This window comes from Nyctereutes procyonoides, unplaced genomic scaffold (genome assembly GCF_905146905.1).
Source record: "Nyctereutes procyonoides isolate TBG_1078 unplaced genomic scaffold, NYPRO_anot_genome, whole genome shotgun sequence".
Classification (NCBI taxonomy): Eukaryota; Metazoa; Chordata; class Mammalia; order Carnivora; family Canidae; genus Nyctereutes; species Nyctereutes procyonoides.
In genome coordinates this window covers 43,244,233-43,258,383 of record NW_026575049.1, presented here as the reverse complement: position 1 = coordinate 43,258,383, position 14,151 = coordinate 43,244,233, and the positions used below count along the sequence as shown (strand labels likewise).

At 41.1% G+C, this 14,151-nt stretch overlaps 2 protein-coding genes across 2 annotated transcripts in view; both read left to right on the top strand.

Annotated features, from left to right (window-relative positions):
* Positions 1–1,776: 1,776 nt before the first annotated feature.
* On the top strand, positions 1,777–2,966 carry LOC129512170 (basic proline-rich protein-like). Its single transcript, XM_055329438.1, has 4 exons — positions 1,777–1,875; positions 1,915–2,423; positions 2,624–2,684; positions 2,844–2,966. Exons 2-4 carry the CDS (start codon positions 1,993–1,995, stop codon positions 2,964–2,966), a joined length of 615 nt encoding a protein of 204 aa, XP_055185413.1. The 5' UTR covers positions 1,777–1,875; positions 1,915–1,992.
* Positions 2,644–14,151, top strand: part of NMS (neuromedin S) — a 49,907-nt gene continuing 38,399 nt past the window's right edge. Inside the window, exon 1 of the mRNA XM_055328628.1 lies at positions 2,644–2,684. The gene's annotated coding sequence lies outside the window, so the exon portion shown is untranslated. The remainder of the gene's footprint in view (positions 2,685–14,151) is intronic.

Below are 14,151 nucleotides of genomic sequence, written 5' to 3'. Positions count from 1 at the left end.
GTGAGAAGAACGGTAAATGACATGAATCTCAAATAGTGAGCTCACATTCTCCTTAATCTAACTTCTGAGGCCTGGCATCCACGTTTCCTTGCAGTATTTGCTTTGCCTGAGATTCTTGGTTCCTCCTGTCACTGTATAAGATAATTAAAAACAAAAACAAAAACAATAAGGACCATTAGAAATGATAAGATCAACTTATTTAATACAACTTGGTTTATATTTGGGAAATAGTTAACCACTTTGATTATTCCAGTACAGTTTGCACAACAGGTCTCTTATAGAGGTGGGCTATATTTGGCATTCCTGGCAAATGAATAAATGTTCTAACTGTGCCAAAACGGGTAGCTGTTTAAAAGACTGTTCCCTGTAACTTCTTATGAAAAATAAAATAAGTTTTGCAGCAAAAAAAAAAAAAATCAAATTCTGTTTTATCTATTTTATATGTTTGACATTGGGTAAAGGATTCCTGTAGAGGATGATGAAATCTTCCAAAGCAAGATGTTCCCTGGGTTTTGCATTTCTTTAGGCTTTAACACCCCGGCAAAATTCTAGCCAAATGACACATCATGAATGAATAACTGGAAACAAGCCGAACTTGTGGAATTAGAGAGATTACAGATTTAATAGAGTTGGCTGGCAAAATAAACATACAACTCATTTAACACATAATGTAGCCCAAACTGCTTGGGATTCATGTAGCACAGTCTAGCCGTGTTTCCTTTTACTCTGAAGAGCTCAATGTTAAAACTAAAAGCAATTTCACATTATGCAGATGGAAAGATTAAGCTTTATGTACTCACATCCAGATTCTTCCAGACCTGTATCGGAAGAAAACAGACTCTTCGTTTCTGCGATCTGAAAGGTCCTGAATTCACCTCTCTCCCGTTTCTATTTCCAGCTCTCTCCCACCTTTTTATCATCTAACCTCAAGCATTTGAACAATGATCTGAATATACCTGCAAACTGCCCGGGATACTTCCTGAGTCTTTCCTTGTTTTGTTTAGTTTTGCAAGCACTCCAGTTTTCATTCCAGCGAAGGAAAGAATTTTTCTCTCAGGTATTACTTTGAGATTCTATTCTTCAGGGTCAAGAGCAAAAAAAAGATGGAAAGATTTTTCTTTCCATCTGGAAATTCCAATTTTGGGCCAAGATGGACTCATTATTATAATGGTAGAAAAGGGAGAAGACTGTTTTCTTTGTGTCTTTTTCTTTTCACCCAGCCACTGAAAATTTCCGAGAGAATAAGTAAGGTCCTGGAGACCAGCAAGCCTGAGCTGCAGGACCGAACCTGAGCTGCCCAGCCTGAACTGAGCTACCTAATTTTCAGAATGTCTGAGGCATTTCTCACCCTGGCAGTCAAAAGTGACCATTACCCAACTCTTTAGGGCCCAAAGCCTCAGGCTCTGGGTGTTCCAGACCAAAAAAAAAAAAAAAAAAGCCCTTTATGACAGTCCTCGGGCTCAGCTAACCAGGCAGAGCCTGGCTGCACCGCTTTCTATTCATTGCCCGGCCCTTTCCTGCCTTCAGAGACTTGGAAAAACAAAAACGACAGCTTTTGGAAAACCTGGTTCAATCTTCCCAGCCAGAAAAGTGCAGAAATTCCTACTTCGTGCTCCAACTTCTGCCCGGCCCCTCGACCGTCCACATCAGGGCCGAGAGCACTCTGCGGCCCCTCCGGCAGGAGACCCCACGTCCAGCCACCCTTCCCGCTCTCACCCACCCGACACACCTCACCGTGCGCTTCGGGAGGGTGCGCACGTGCCTTCTCACCTGCCCTCTCCGCGGGCTCCGTGCGCCCAAGCGGAACGGCTCCTTTCGCTGCGCACCAACCGCAAACGCAGATCGTCAGCCAAAGATGAAAGAGGTAAATCACAGGTCAGATCGTCAGCCAAAGATGAAAGAGGTAAATCACAGGTCACCAAGCATCGATCGTCGCACCGGTCACACCATCCCGCGGCAAGGACGCCGCCGCCTTATTGCATACTTAGCGCGATGAGCGGTCTCCTCACTAACCCCACCAGCCAGCGAGGTCCTCAAGGCACCCAACACACCGGGATGGCGCTCGCAAAGAAACGCCAGCCGGCCCGGGGCTGCCGTCCACCGGGGCGCGGGGCGGGTCGGGGCCGCGGCGCCACGGAACCCACAGCCCGCCCGCCCCCGAGCTCACCCTCCGTGGAGCCGGAGCTCGCCGGGGTCCCCGGGCCCTTCCGCGCCGCCGCCCGCGAAGCTCAGCCCGGGCCTCGCGGGCCTGGCCGGGGGCGGAGCGCGCGGGGGCCCCGCGTCCCCGGAGCGCGGGAGGCCCGCCCCGCCCGGAGGCCTCGGCGCCGCCACCGGCGGCCTCCGCGCCGCGGCCCGCCCAGCCCGGGATGTGGCGGCGGCGCGCCGGAAGGAGGAAGCCGGGCGCGCGAGGCCCTCTCCCGGGGGCGAGCCCGCCGCGGCCCCCGCCCGGCCGCCCGGCGGCTGCGCGCGCCCCCGCCCGGCTGCGCGCGCCCCCGCCCGCCCGTGCGCGCCCCCGCCGCCGTCCCCACGGTGCGCGCGCCTGCCGGGGCCGCGCGGGCAGGCGCGGCGGAGGGGCCCCGGCACCCCGTAGGTCCTTTCGCCTCCCGAACAAACTCCGTCCTAGGCAATTGCACAGAGACGCGCGGCCGAACCTGATGCCGCCAGATCTCCATCCGGAAAAACAGGTATGATGTTTGAGGACCAAAAAAAAAAAAAAAAAGTCCAAACTTGGAAAAATGAAGAAGAAACAAATCCAGACTTGGAAAAAGGCCCAACCGGTTTTTACCCCCCAGCATTTTCTGACGAGCCGTCCCAGTAAAAGCTGGGCCTTCTGTTCTTTGCAGACCGCCCCTCTGCTGACAGTCCAGTCCGGGGCATGCAACTTTGTTGTCGAGGTGCAGGTGATTAATACACAACTGACAGAGGCCCGGACAGTTTACTTGCCCTATAGAGCTGTGACTTCTTAACCTGCACAAGTGGGTAAGACGCTGAGGTTGTAGAGCCTGGTAGAGAAGCCAATCCCAAAGCTGTTGGGGGGGTTATTGCCCTGGAAAAGGTAAACTAGCTTTGTTTTGATCTAACCGACAGACGCTGTATCTGTATCTATTTAGCTGTGTCTGTTGAGCAGACGAGGTGGTAGATGCTGTGCACACCCGCATTCACCTGCCCTGGTAAAACTTGTCAAGCTTTCAAAGAATCACGGTTTTATTGGCCTACCCTGTTGGTTCCCTTCTTAAGGAGTTAAACATAATATGGATGGGGCTTGCCGTTTCAGAATTTCACTTTTAACATGATTACTAACCATTGTGGCTTAAAGATAGCAAGGTGGTTTACTTGGTCTTTTGGTCACTCATCCTGATATTTATTAAACCCTTTCTTTGGGCACTACGGTTGACACGAGACTGTTGGCTTTCTCCATGAGGATCTGAATGGACACACAGATGTGGGAGACACACAATAAGTAAATTTGGAGCTCAAATGAGAAGTAGAATATAATGCAGGGCTTAAGGGTCCAAGCTCTGGGAATTAAGCGTTGTGGGTTCAAATCTTTACAGCACCACATACAGCTTGTGACACTGTCAAATTATGTTATTGTTCTGTGCCCCGTTTTCCTCATCTTTAAAATAAGGATATGGCTCTATAGAATATTGGAGACAATGCACTTAAAATAGCACAGGGCAGCCCGGTGGCTCAGCGGTTTAGCACCGCCTTCAGCCCAGGGCCTGATCCTGGGACCTGGGATCGAGTCCTGCGTCAGGCTCCCCGCATGGAGCCTGCTTCTCCCTCTGCCTGTGTCTCTGCCTCTCTCTCTCTCTCTGTGTGTGTGTCTATCATGAATAAATAAATAAAATGCATAGCACAATTCTCTTCCAGTAGTAAATATTACAGTAAACATAAACGACTTTCATCATTACCATTTACTTACTGCATTCTCAAGGTGCTGTTCAAATATTTAAAAATATATTTCTTTCTAGGGCATACACATTGGTGACTAAAGTAACTGAGTCTTTTTCTTGGGGTATTTCCCAAATTATTCTAGTTCTTCTTTTTGTTTCTATGAATGAACTTCAGGAAAGTATTAATATTTAGTCTTTATAACAGGAGGATAGTTTCTAACGTAGTGGTTCTCAAAGTATGATCCTTGTACCCCTGGATCTGTAATGTCGAGACTTTTTTTTTTTTTTCCCAGCAATGCTAGGACATTGGTTGTCTTCACTATTTAGACATATGTTCTGATGGCACAAAAGTAGTGATGGGTAAAATTGATGACACTTAGCATGAATCTAGGCAGTGGAATAAAATGGGATTGGTGGGCATTGCATTTGTCACCATCAAGCATTTGCAATAAAAACAAAAAATGTCACTGAGGAATGTCCTTCATGAAGTAGGCATACCCTTTGGGATGGGATGGGAAGTGCACACAAGACCTCTTGCTGCATAGCCAAGTATGGTGGTTGTCTGGAGGCCAAGCTCTTGAGTGATGGTTTGTGATATTTCTTTTCATGGAACACCATTTTACTTCAAAGGAGAACTGACAGACACACTGTGGTTACACAAACTTGGGTATTTGGCAGACATTTTCTCCAAAATGAATGAAATGAGCCTGTCACTTCAGGGAAACAACTGATGGTATCTGTTGCCAGTGATAAAACGCAGGCTTTTAAGTGAAAATTCAAGCTTTTGGAAAACCTGTATCTGCCACTAGGAGTTTGACAGTATCCCAATATTTAAAGAGTTTTCTGATTCAGTCAGTGGTGATGTTAACCACCTTTCCTTTCATTCTTTCTTTTCTTTTTTTTTTCTTTCTTGGTATATTGTATACTGATAGATTATGGCCCAATAAGACACATATATTATATATTTGGCCTTTTCCATGGTTCCTGACACACCGCTCCAAAAACCTTTGTAATTTCCTGAATGAGAAGGGTGAAAGGAGCATCTTTTGTTCTAATTTAGCCTTTGTTTCTGGTTCCTGACACAAAGCTCCTAAATCCCTTAGAATTTCCTGGGTGATAGGAGCATCATTTGTTCTAATGAGGCAACTCCAGCTAGCTTCAGATGGGGACTGGTCACCACAAAGACCAAACCTTGATTAGAAGCCTAGGACTTTAAGCCCAACCTCCCCCAGCCTCTGAGGAGAGCAGAGGGGCTGAAGAGTGAATTAATAACCAATTCTGCTGATGTGATGAAACCTCCATAAAAACACTTAAATGACGGGGGTTGAAGAGCTTCTACATTGGTAAGCTCATTAAGGTGCTGGAAGGGTGGCCATGTAGAAAGGGCATGGAAGCTCTGTGCACACAGCCCCCCATAACTTGCCCTAGGAATATCTTCCATTTGGCTGTTCCTGAGTTGTGTCCTTTATAATAAACCTGTAGTAATAAATAGACTGTTTCTCTTAGTTTTGTGAGCTGTTCTAACATAATCAAAACTGAGGAGAGCGGGGCGGGGGCGGGGGGAGGCTCATGGAACCTATGATTTGTAGCCAAGCCAGACTCAGACAGAAGTATGGGTATCTTGGGGACCCAATATTTTTGAGTGGTGTCTGAAGTGGGAACATCCTTGTGGGACTGAGCCCTTAATCCTGTGGAGTTTGACGTTAACTTCAGGGAGTGTCAGAATGAAATTGAATTGTGAGACATTCAGTTAGTGTCTGGAGAATCAGAGAATTGGTTTTTGGTGTTGGAAAACACCCAGGCTGATGAATTTTAATGTCACAGAGTTTGAAAAGTTCATGACAGGGTTTTAGATTCCACGTTGTACTAAACTTCAAGAAACTACCACTTGCCGAGTTTAAGCTTAGTGTTAAAGAAAAACACCCAAAATTATCTGAAAAGATTATTAAAATACTTCTTCCTTTTCTACTTATCTGCATGAGAAGGATTTTCTTCATATTCTTTGACCAAAATAACATGGCAACAGATTGGATGCAGAAACAAGTATATGAATCCAATTATCTTCTATTAAATGAGACATTAAAAGGATTTGCAAAAAGATAAACAGTGCTAAAGTTTTGTTGTAGAAAATATAGTTATTTTTCCTTAAAATAGGTTACTTATGGTACCATATAATGGGAATGTTATTATTTTCAAGTGAATAAATAAATACAGGTTTTAAATTTCTCAGTTTTAATTACTGACTCTCTAAGTTTAGATATCTGAATATCTATCCAGATTAACAAAAGCTCTTTGCATTCCTTGATAATTTTTTTTAAGATTTTATTTATTTATTCATGAGAGATACAGAGAGAGGGAGAGAGAGAGAGAGAGAGAGAGAGAGAGAGAGAGAGAGAGGCAGAGACAAAGGCAGAGGGAGAAGCAGGCTCCAGGCAGAGAGCCCGATGCAGGACTTGATTCCGGGACTCCGGGATCACACCCCGGGCCGAAGGCAAGCACCAAACTACTGAGCCCCCCAGGGATCCCCCTTGATAATTTTTAAGAGAGTAAATGAATCCTTAGGCCAAAAGGCTTGGGAACTGCTGCTCTAAGAGAAACCCAAATTCTTAATGGTAAGAGAAAAATATACCAGATTCTTTCACCTTCCACAACTGCCAACTGTATATCTTTAAAGTCAAGACTGGAGATGATACTATGAAATAATGGAACTTAACCACTGACCCAAATTATTGCTGTCTATTTGAACCAAACCAGTGGAATAAGCAAATAAATACATCTAGAGAAACCCAGATGTTCTTATGGGGATATGGGTTATATGAAGAGCCATCTTTCTGTGAGAGTAAGAATTTGCTTGTTCCTCTGATCATCTTTTGGTAGTAGGATTTTACAAATTTCTCTACGGTACTTCATTTTGGCTTAAGCACAAATGGACTTAGGGTCCTTTGGTGTCAGATACTAGAAATTGACATTGTCTTCCTTGTTACCACTTCCCCATCTCCTCAATATGCCACATGCATTCTCCATGTCAGCCCAGGCAAGAGACAGTTCCCACAAGACTGGCTGTCCCCCTCTTGAGCTCTCATCTCAGTCTTGACAGTTGACACCAGCCACTCACAGGCTTCCTTGGGTTTTGTTTAAACAGCATGTGCTTGGAAATTATTTCTCAGCCACCCTGGACTGTAAAGGCAATGGAAAATTGCATACAGAGAGTGCACATCCAAGTTCCTTTTTCGGAGCCCACTGAAAAATTGCACTTGGCTCCCTTGATGGGTATACAAGGAGAGTCAAAATGAGATTTTTTAAAACAGAGTTGAAATGAGATTTTTCCCGGGTTGAGCCTTTGAGAAAGCTGTAGTGGCCACAACCAAGCATCTCTATGTAGTTCTAGAACTGTGAAATGTTCAGTTACTTAGAGTGTTCTTCTCAGTAGTTGTAGAAGTAGAGATTATCCAGACCCACACAAGTTGATGTCCCTTTCCAGTTTATAGATGGCCCTGTAATTCAAAGGGTTTTCATTCATTTATTTGTTTACCAGGAGGCAGTGAAGTGAAATAGGCTGATCCCATGCTCTGACCCTCAGAAAACCTCCAATGAGTTTATTATGGTCTTTATGGGGCTTTGTTTTGTCTTGTTAATAATTTCTCCTAAATTAGCTAAAATATGATAGGGCTTCACATTAGGAAAAATCCACCAATAGGATTTATTTCGTCTTTGAATTCTGAGGCATATTTCAGCCCTACATTTTGATTTGTTTAAAATACATTTTAAGTATTAAAATGAGGAAAGCCAAAGAGATTGAAGAATCAAATGCTGAACTCTTGAGATGAGAAGGCACACTTTACTGTCAGGTTAGACTACATTCTCAATGTAGTTGGCCAAAGGATAGAAAATTCTATTGGAAGTAAGGCAGCCACACAGAGTAGGTTTGGGCTATGTGACTAGGCCAATGAGCTGTACACAGAAGTGATCTAAGCCACCCATAGGGCTCACCATTAAGAACATGCCATGTGATTCTGAAGTTCTCTTCCCCTGACATATGCCCTGGAAGGCAGGCACACAAAATAGAAGCAGCTGTGATCCCTCTGTCACCATTCGGAGGAAAGTTGCAGTATCTGAATAGAATAAGATGAGCACAAAATCAGTATTCATTGTCGTAAGCCAAGAATAGCTCAGGGTGTATGCCTTATGTAGCACAGACTATCCTAACATAATATTCTGGTTAAGTGATGAGAATGCTGGACTGAAAGTTAGGAGATTTAGGTTGTGTGGGATTGAACTATAAGAAATTGTTGATAATCATTAATTTTTGATGTTCAAGAATGGCAGTTTCACATGATTCACCTTAATAATTCCACCTCTGTGACCAGGTAGGCATGCAACATTGGATAGTCCACTAATGCCTTCTGTATTTCATTTTTCTCATCTATAAACATCAGCCCTCATAGATATCTATGAAACATTCCACCCAATAACAGCAGAACACACATTTTTCTTAAGGATACACAGAGTAGGGCAGCCCTGGTAGCGCAGCGGGTTAGCGCCGCCTGCAGCCCAGGGCCTGATCCTGGAGACCCGAGATCGAGTCCCACGTTGGGTTCCCTGCATGGAGCCTGCTTCTCCCTCTGCCTGTGTCTCTGCCTCTCTCTCTCTCTCTCTCTCTCTCTCGCTCTCGCTCTGTATCTCTCATGAAGTAAATGAAGTAAAAATCTTTAAAAAAAAGGATACACAGAGCATTCTCCAGGATGTGTGTGCTAAGCTATAAAACAAGCCTCAATAAATGTAAAAGGGTTGAATTTATACAAAGAAAAATTCTCTAAACACAATGGAATTAAATTAGAAGTCAATAATGGGGGAAAATTTGAGAAATACATAAAATACATAAATTAGGTTAAACAGCCCAATGGGTCAAAGAAGAAATCAGAAAATACTTTCAAATTAATGAAAATAAAAGCACAGCATACCCAAACTTATGGAGTACACTGAAAGCAGTATTATAGCTATAAATGGGAACATTAAAATGAAGATCTCAAATTTAACCTAACCTTTCACCTTATGAAACTAGCAAAAGAACAGCAAACTAAAATGAAAGCAAGAAAAAAGGAAGGAAATAATGAATATTAAAATGGAAAGAAATGAAAAAGAAAATAGTAAAACAATGGGGAGAAAAACAAAACAAAAAAATTAGTTCTTTGAAAAGATCAACAAAATTGATACACATTTTTCTAGGCTGACCAAGAAAAAAAGAGGGAATAAATAAAGTTACTAAAATCAGGAATGAGAGGGGGAACATTATTACCAAACTTGAAGAAATAAAAAGTTTTATACGTGAATACTTGAACAATTTTGTATCAACAAATTGGATAACTTAACATAATGGACAGATTCGTAGGGAGACACAAACTACCTAAAATTGACTCAAGAAGAAAATCCGAGTGGACCTATGACAAGCAAGAGATTGAATTATTAGTTTTAAAACTTCCTACAGGGAAAAATCCAAGCCCCAGTAATTTTACTGTTGAATTCTACATTTAAAGAAGAATTAATATCAATCCTTCCTAACTTCTTCCAAAAAATTAAAGAGGATGGAATACATCTCAACTTATTTTGTTAGGATAGTATTACCTTGATACCAAAACTAGACATAGACATCACAAGAAAACTATAGACCAATATGTCTTATAACTACAGACACACAAATCCTCCACAAAATACAAGCAAACTGAATTCAGCAACATATACAAAGGATTATACACCATGAACAACTGAATTCAGCAACATATACAAAGGATTATACATATCTCACAATGCAAGATCACCTTAACATCTGAAAGTCAACTAATGTAATACACATGTCAGTAAAGACAAATCATATGACTAACTAGAAGCAGAAAAAAGCATTTGACAAAATTCAAATCCCATTTATTAGAAATGCATGCAATAAATTAGGAATAGGAGGGAATTTCCTTTACCTGATAAGTGGTATCTACAAAACCCCACAGATAGTATCATACTTAATGGTGAAAGACTAAAAGCTTTCCCCTGAGATCAGGAACAAGACAATATGTCCACTTTTATTGTTTCTACTCAACATTTTACTGAAGGTTTTAGGTAGGACAGTTAGGCAAGAACAAGACATAGAAGTATCCATATGGGAAAGCAATAAACAAAGCTATTTCTATTTTAGATGACATGGTCTTGCATACAGAAAATCCTAAGGATTCTATTAAACTATTAGAACCAATAAATGAGGTGAACAAAGTAACAGTGTACAAGACCAACCTATGAATAAGATGGCAATACTCTCTAAATTGACCTACGGATTCATTGCAATCCTCATCAAAATTCCAGCTGGCTTCTTTGGAGAAATTGCCAACGTGACCCTAAAATTTGATGGAAATTCAAGAAAGTCAGAGTAGCCAAAACAATCTTGAAAAATAAGATCAAAGTCAGAGGAATCATACTTCTCAATCTTAAAACTTACTACAAAGCTACAGTAATCAAGAGAGTGTCGAACTGGCATAAGAAGAGATAGAAAGATAATGGAGTAGAATTGAGTGTCCAGAAATAAACCTTCATATTTATGGCTAATAGGTTTGTGACAAGATTGCTAAGACAATTAATGAAATCAGGTGTCAGGATGACTGGATATCCACATACAAAATAATGGATTTAAACACCTCTGTCCAAAAAAAAAAAATAAACACCTCTGTCATATCATATTAAAAAATTAACTCAAAATGGACCATAGACCTAATTGCAAGAGCTAAAACTAAAAAACAAGCAGAAAAATAGGCATAAATTTTTGCAACCTCAAGACAATGGTTTCTTAGATATGTATGACACCACTGCACAAATTCAAAAAAATATATAAGTTGCATTTCATCAAAATTAAAAAATTTTGTGCTTCAAAGGACACTATCACAAAAATGAAAAGACAATCCATAGAATGGGACAAAACTTTTGCAAATCATGTTTCTGATAAGGGACTGGTATCTAGAATATATATAGAACTTCTACAATTCTAAAACAAAAAGACAAAAAAAACTCAATAAAAATGGGCAATGGATCTGAATAGACATTTCTCCGAAAGAGATATGCAAATAGCCAGTAAGCACATGTAAAGATGCTCCACATCATTAATCATTAGGGAAATAAAAATCAAAGTCACAAGGAGATACCACTTTATACCAACTAGAATGGCTAGGATCAAAAAAGACAAAAACAAGGAGTCGTGGAGAAATGCAACACTCATACATTGCTGGTAAGAATGTAAAATGGTGCTCTTGCTTTAGAAGACTCCCTGGCAGTTCCTTAAACGTTAAACATAGTGTTACCATATAACCTAGTAATTTCACTCTGAGGTGTGTACCTGAGAGAAATGAAGACATAAGTGTATCCAAAAACTTGTATGTAAATGTTCACATCACTATTTGTAGTGATGAACGAATAAACAAAATGTGGCATATCCATACAGTAGAATATGACTTGGGCGAAAAAAGGAATGACATCAATGAACTTTGAAAACATTATGCTAATTGAAAGAAGCCAGATACAAAGGGCCACATACCCTATGATTCCATTTATATGAAATGTTCAAAATAAGCAAATCTGTAGTGACAGAAAGTAAAATCATGATTGCCTGGGACTGGAGACGAGATCAGGAATTGGGAGTGACTATTCGTAGATATAGGTGATGGAAAATATTCTGAAATCAAATTGTGGTAATTGCTGCTGCACAACTCTGAACATACTAAAAGACATTGAACTTTAAACGGATGAGTTTTAGGGTATGTGAATTATATATCTATAAAATTTTTTGATTTAAAATGGGCAGATGTAGTGATTTAGAAAAATACCTTCACATATATTGTGGTTCACTTCATTATATGTATCTGTTGAATGGAAGGGAAGGTGGAAAAATGCTCTGCTAATAGGAGATGTGATTCCCAATCTGGCTTTTGTGTAGAATCTGGTAAATCACTTAACTTCTGAGCCCCAATTTTCTAATATGAAGTCAAATATGATATTTTGAATGACTACTGTGTTCCTCTCCAGCACTAATAGCCAATTTATTCTATGGGAACTAGATCTGAATCTGTGCAGAGTTGTTGTGGGGGATGTACATTTATATCTGCGTTTAAGTCCTGTAACGAAAATAGCGAAGTGTGGAAGGAAAAATGTCAGAAATGTTCATCTAAGAAGAAAATAATACGGAGAAATAAGGAGAGAGAAAGAAAAAAAGTAAGTAAATTTTGTGTGTGTGTGACATACAGTTACATAATTAACTACTTATCCAGTTGGTTGAAAATATAATTACTACTTTCTTTCCAATCATGGCAAGATGGGACCTACTTTTACATCTCTTACTTATGATAAGGAAACTGCCAATTAAAATAAAGTTACTATTATATTTTTTCATACAAGCAGTGCTGTTCAGAATGCAGCATGGTTGGGCAGCCTGGGTGGCTCAGCGGTTTAGTGCTGCCTTCAGCCCAGGGCCTGATCCTGCAGACCCGGGATCGAGTCCCATGTCAGGCTCCCTGCGTGGAGCCTGCTTTCCCTCTGCTTGTGTCTCTGCCTCTCTCACTCTCTCTCTGTCTCATGAATACATAAATAAAATCTTAAAAAAAAAAATGTTATCCAGAATGCAGCGTGGTAAGTAAGTTACGTAGTGCCAGGGTGGCACTTTGAAAAATTGGCCCTCACTTCTGACATTGAGTTCATAAAGCATGGGAAAAAGTATCCTTCCCGGATAAGATGTGTTAATAATAAAGCATGAGTAGACAACGAAGTAACAAACTCCTGAGGTCTTATTACTAAAGATTCTTTTTAGGATTGTTATCAGAAAAGCTCTACATCAGGTGGAATGTTGGAAATTCACCACACATATGCTTTATTTTTGTCACCACCCAAATAATTGTGCAGGTGCATTGATTCTTCAGACCATGAGAGTACTACTTGGTTCCCATCTACTATTGATTCTCAGACCTGGCTGATCATCAGGGAAATCTGTAAAGATAATGCAAATCAGTGGCTCTGTTCCCTAGAGATTCATACTCAATAGGTCCAGGTAAAGCCTGGAGACCCTAATTTTTAAAAGCTCTTCAGAGCCTTGATTAGACAAGTATTCTGGGAATACTTGTCTAATCAAGGCCCTGAATTACTATATATCCTTAGTACTCAGATGCCGCTGACTATAAAACACTCTTGAAAGAGGATTTCAGCTATCTCCATTTTGACCTCAGTCTGTATTTACCAATTGATTAAGTTCCTCTTTCCAGCTTATCTCTTAATTCTGGCAAAAGACCCTACAGGCAAAGCATCCTGTGTTGTGAAGACCCTGCAGGCAAAGAATCCTGTGATGCAAACGAAAACTACCCCTCTAGCAATAGGAACTGCCTCTTGCTAGCAAGACCCCCTGTATTTGACTCCAAGACAGTGATCGACCTGACTTTTACTGCAAACCTGCATGTACCACATTTTGCCCACCACTTTGTCCCACATTTTCCTTATGTGAACGTAGAAGTATTTTCAGCACTTTGGAAACAGTCTTTGAGATGTTAGTCCAATGTCTTCCCAGTGTTGGCCTTCCCAGTGTTGGAGATATATTCCTTTCTTGTTTTGCTGCCAGTCATCTCTCTGCCTTTGGATTTTGTCAGTGGTGAGTGGGCCCAACTTGGCCTGTTTGGGAGTCAGGTGCTACTGTGCCCTTATGCCCCAGCTGCACTGTGTTAATTTCTATTTAATTTGGGGACAGAACAGAAACACTACATTAATTGTACTAAAACTCTTTACAAAGTGAAAATAGTAATCATGCATCTATACAATTACATACCTTTCCTTTTTCAGCACCACATTCAAAGTTTTAGCCTACATCCTGTTTCCAGTTTTCAGAGGCCACTGATTCCCTGACGGTGATGCACAGCAGTGTGGAAACAAGCTGCCATTATTAACCTATGCTCATATTCTTAATTGCTTGAAAACTCTTAGGATTGAAAACTCTTAGGATTGAGTGCTTTGAAACACATTGAAGAATACTAGTGTTTTACTTGTATTTTACATTTGGTCAAAATCTTTTTTGTTTCCTCTCCCCTTAATTGAATCACACATGACTGGATGTTCAAAAGTTCTCTTCAAAGTTGGTCAGAGGCTTTTGAGTAGTTCAATGCATTGGAATAGACTATTCCAGTGTCTGTGTTGGTTACAATGACCTTATGTAGCTTTAGAAATTCTGTGATTTGAAAGGTTTAATATT

Bases quoted from the DNA above. Each gene is read 5' to 3' on its own strand.
- LOC129512170 (XM_055329438.1), top strand. From the start codon at position 1,993: ATGAGCGGTCTCCTCACTAACCCCACCAGCCAGCGAGGTCCTCAAGGC. The intron at 2,424-2,623 runs GCGAGCCCGCCG...ACTCCGTCCTAG, and splicing joins CGCGAGGCCCTCTCCCGGGG to GCAATTGCACAGAGACGCGC. The intron at 2,685-2,843 runs GTATGATGTTTG...TGTTCTTTGCAG, and splicing joins ATCTCCATCCGGAAAAACAG to ACCGCCCCTCTGCTGACAGT.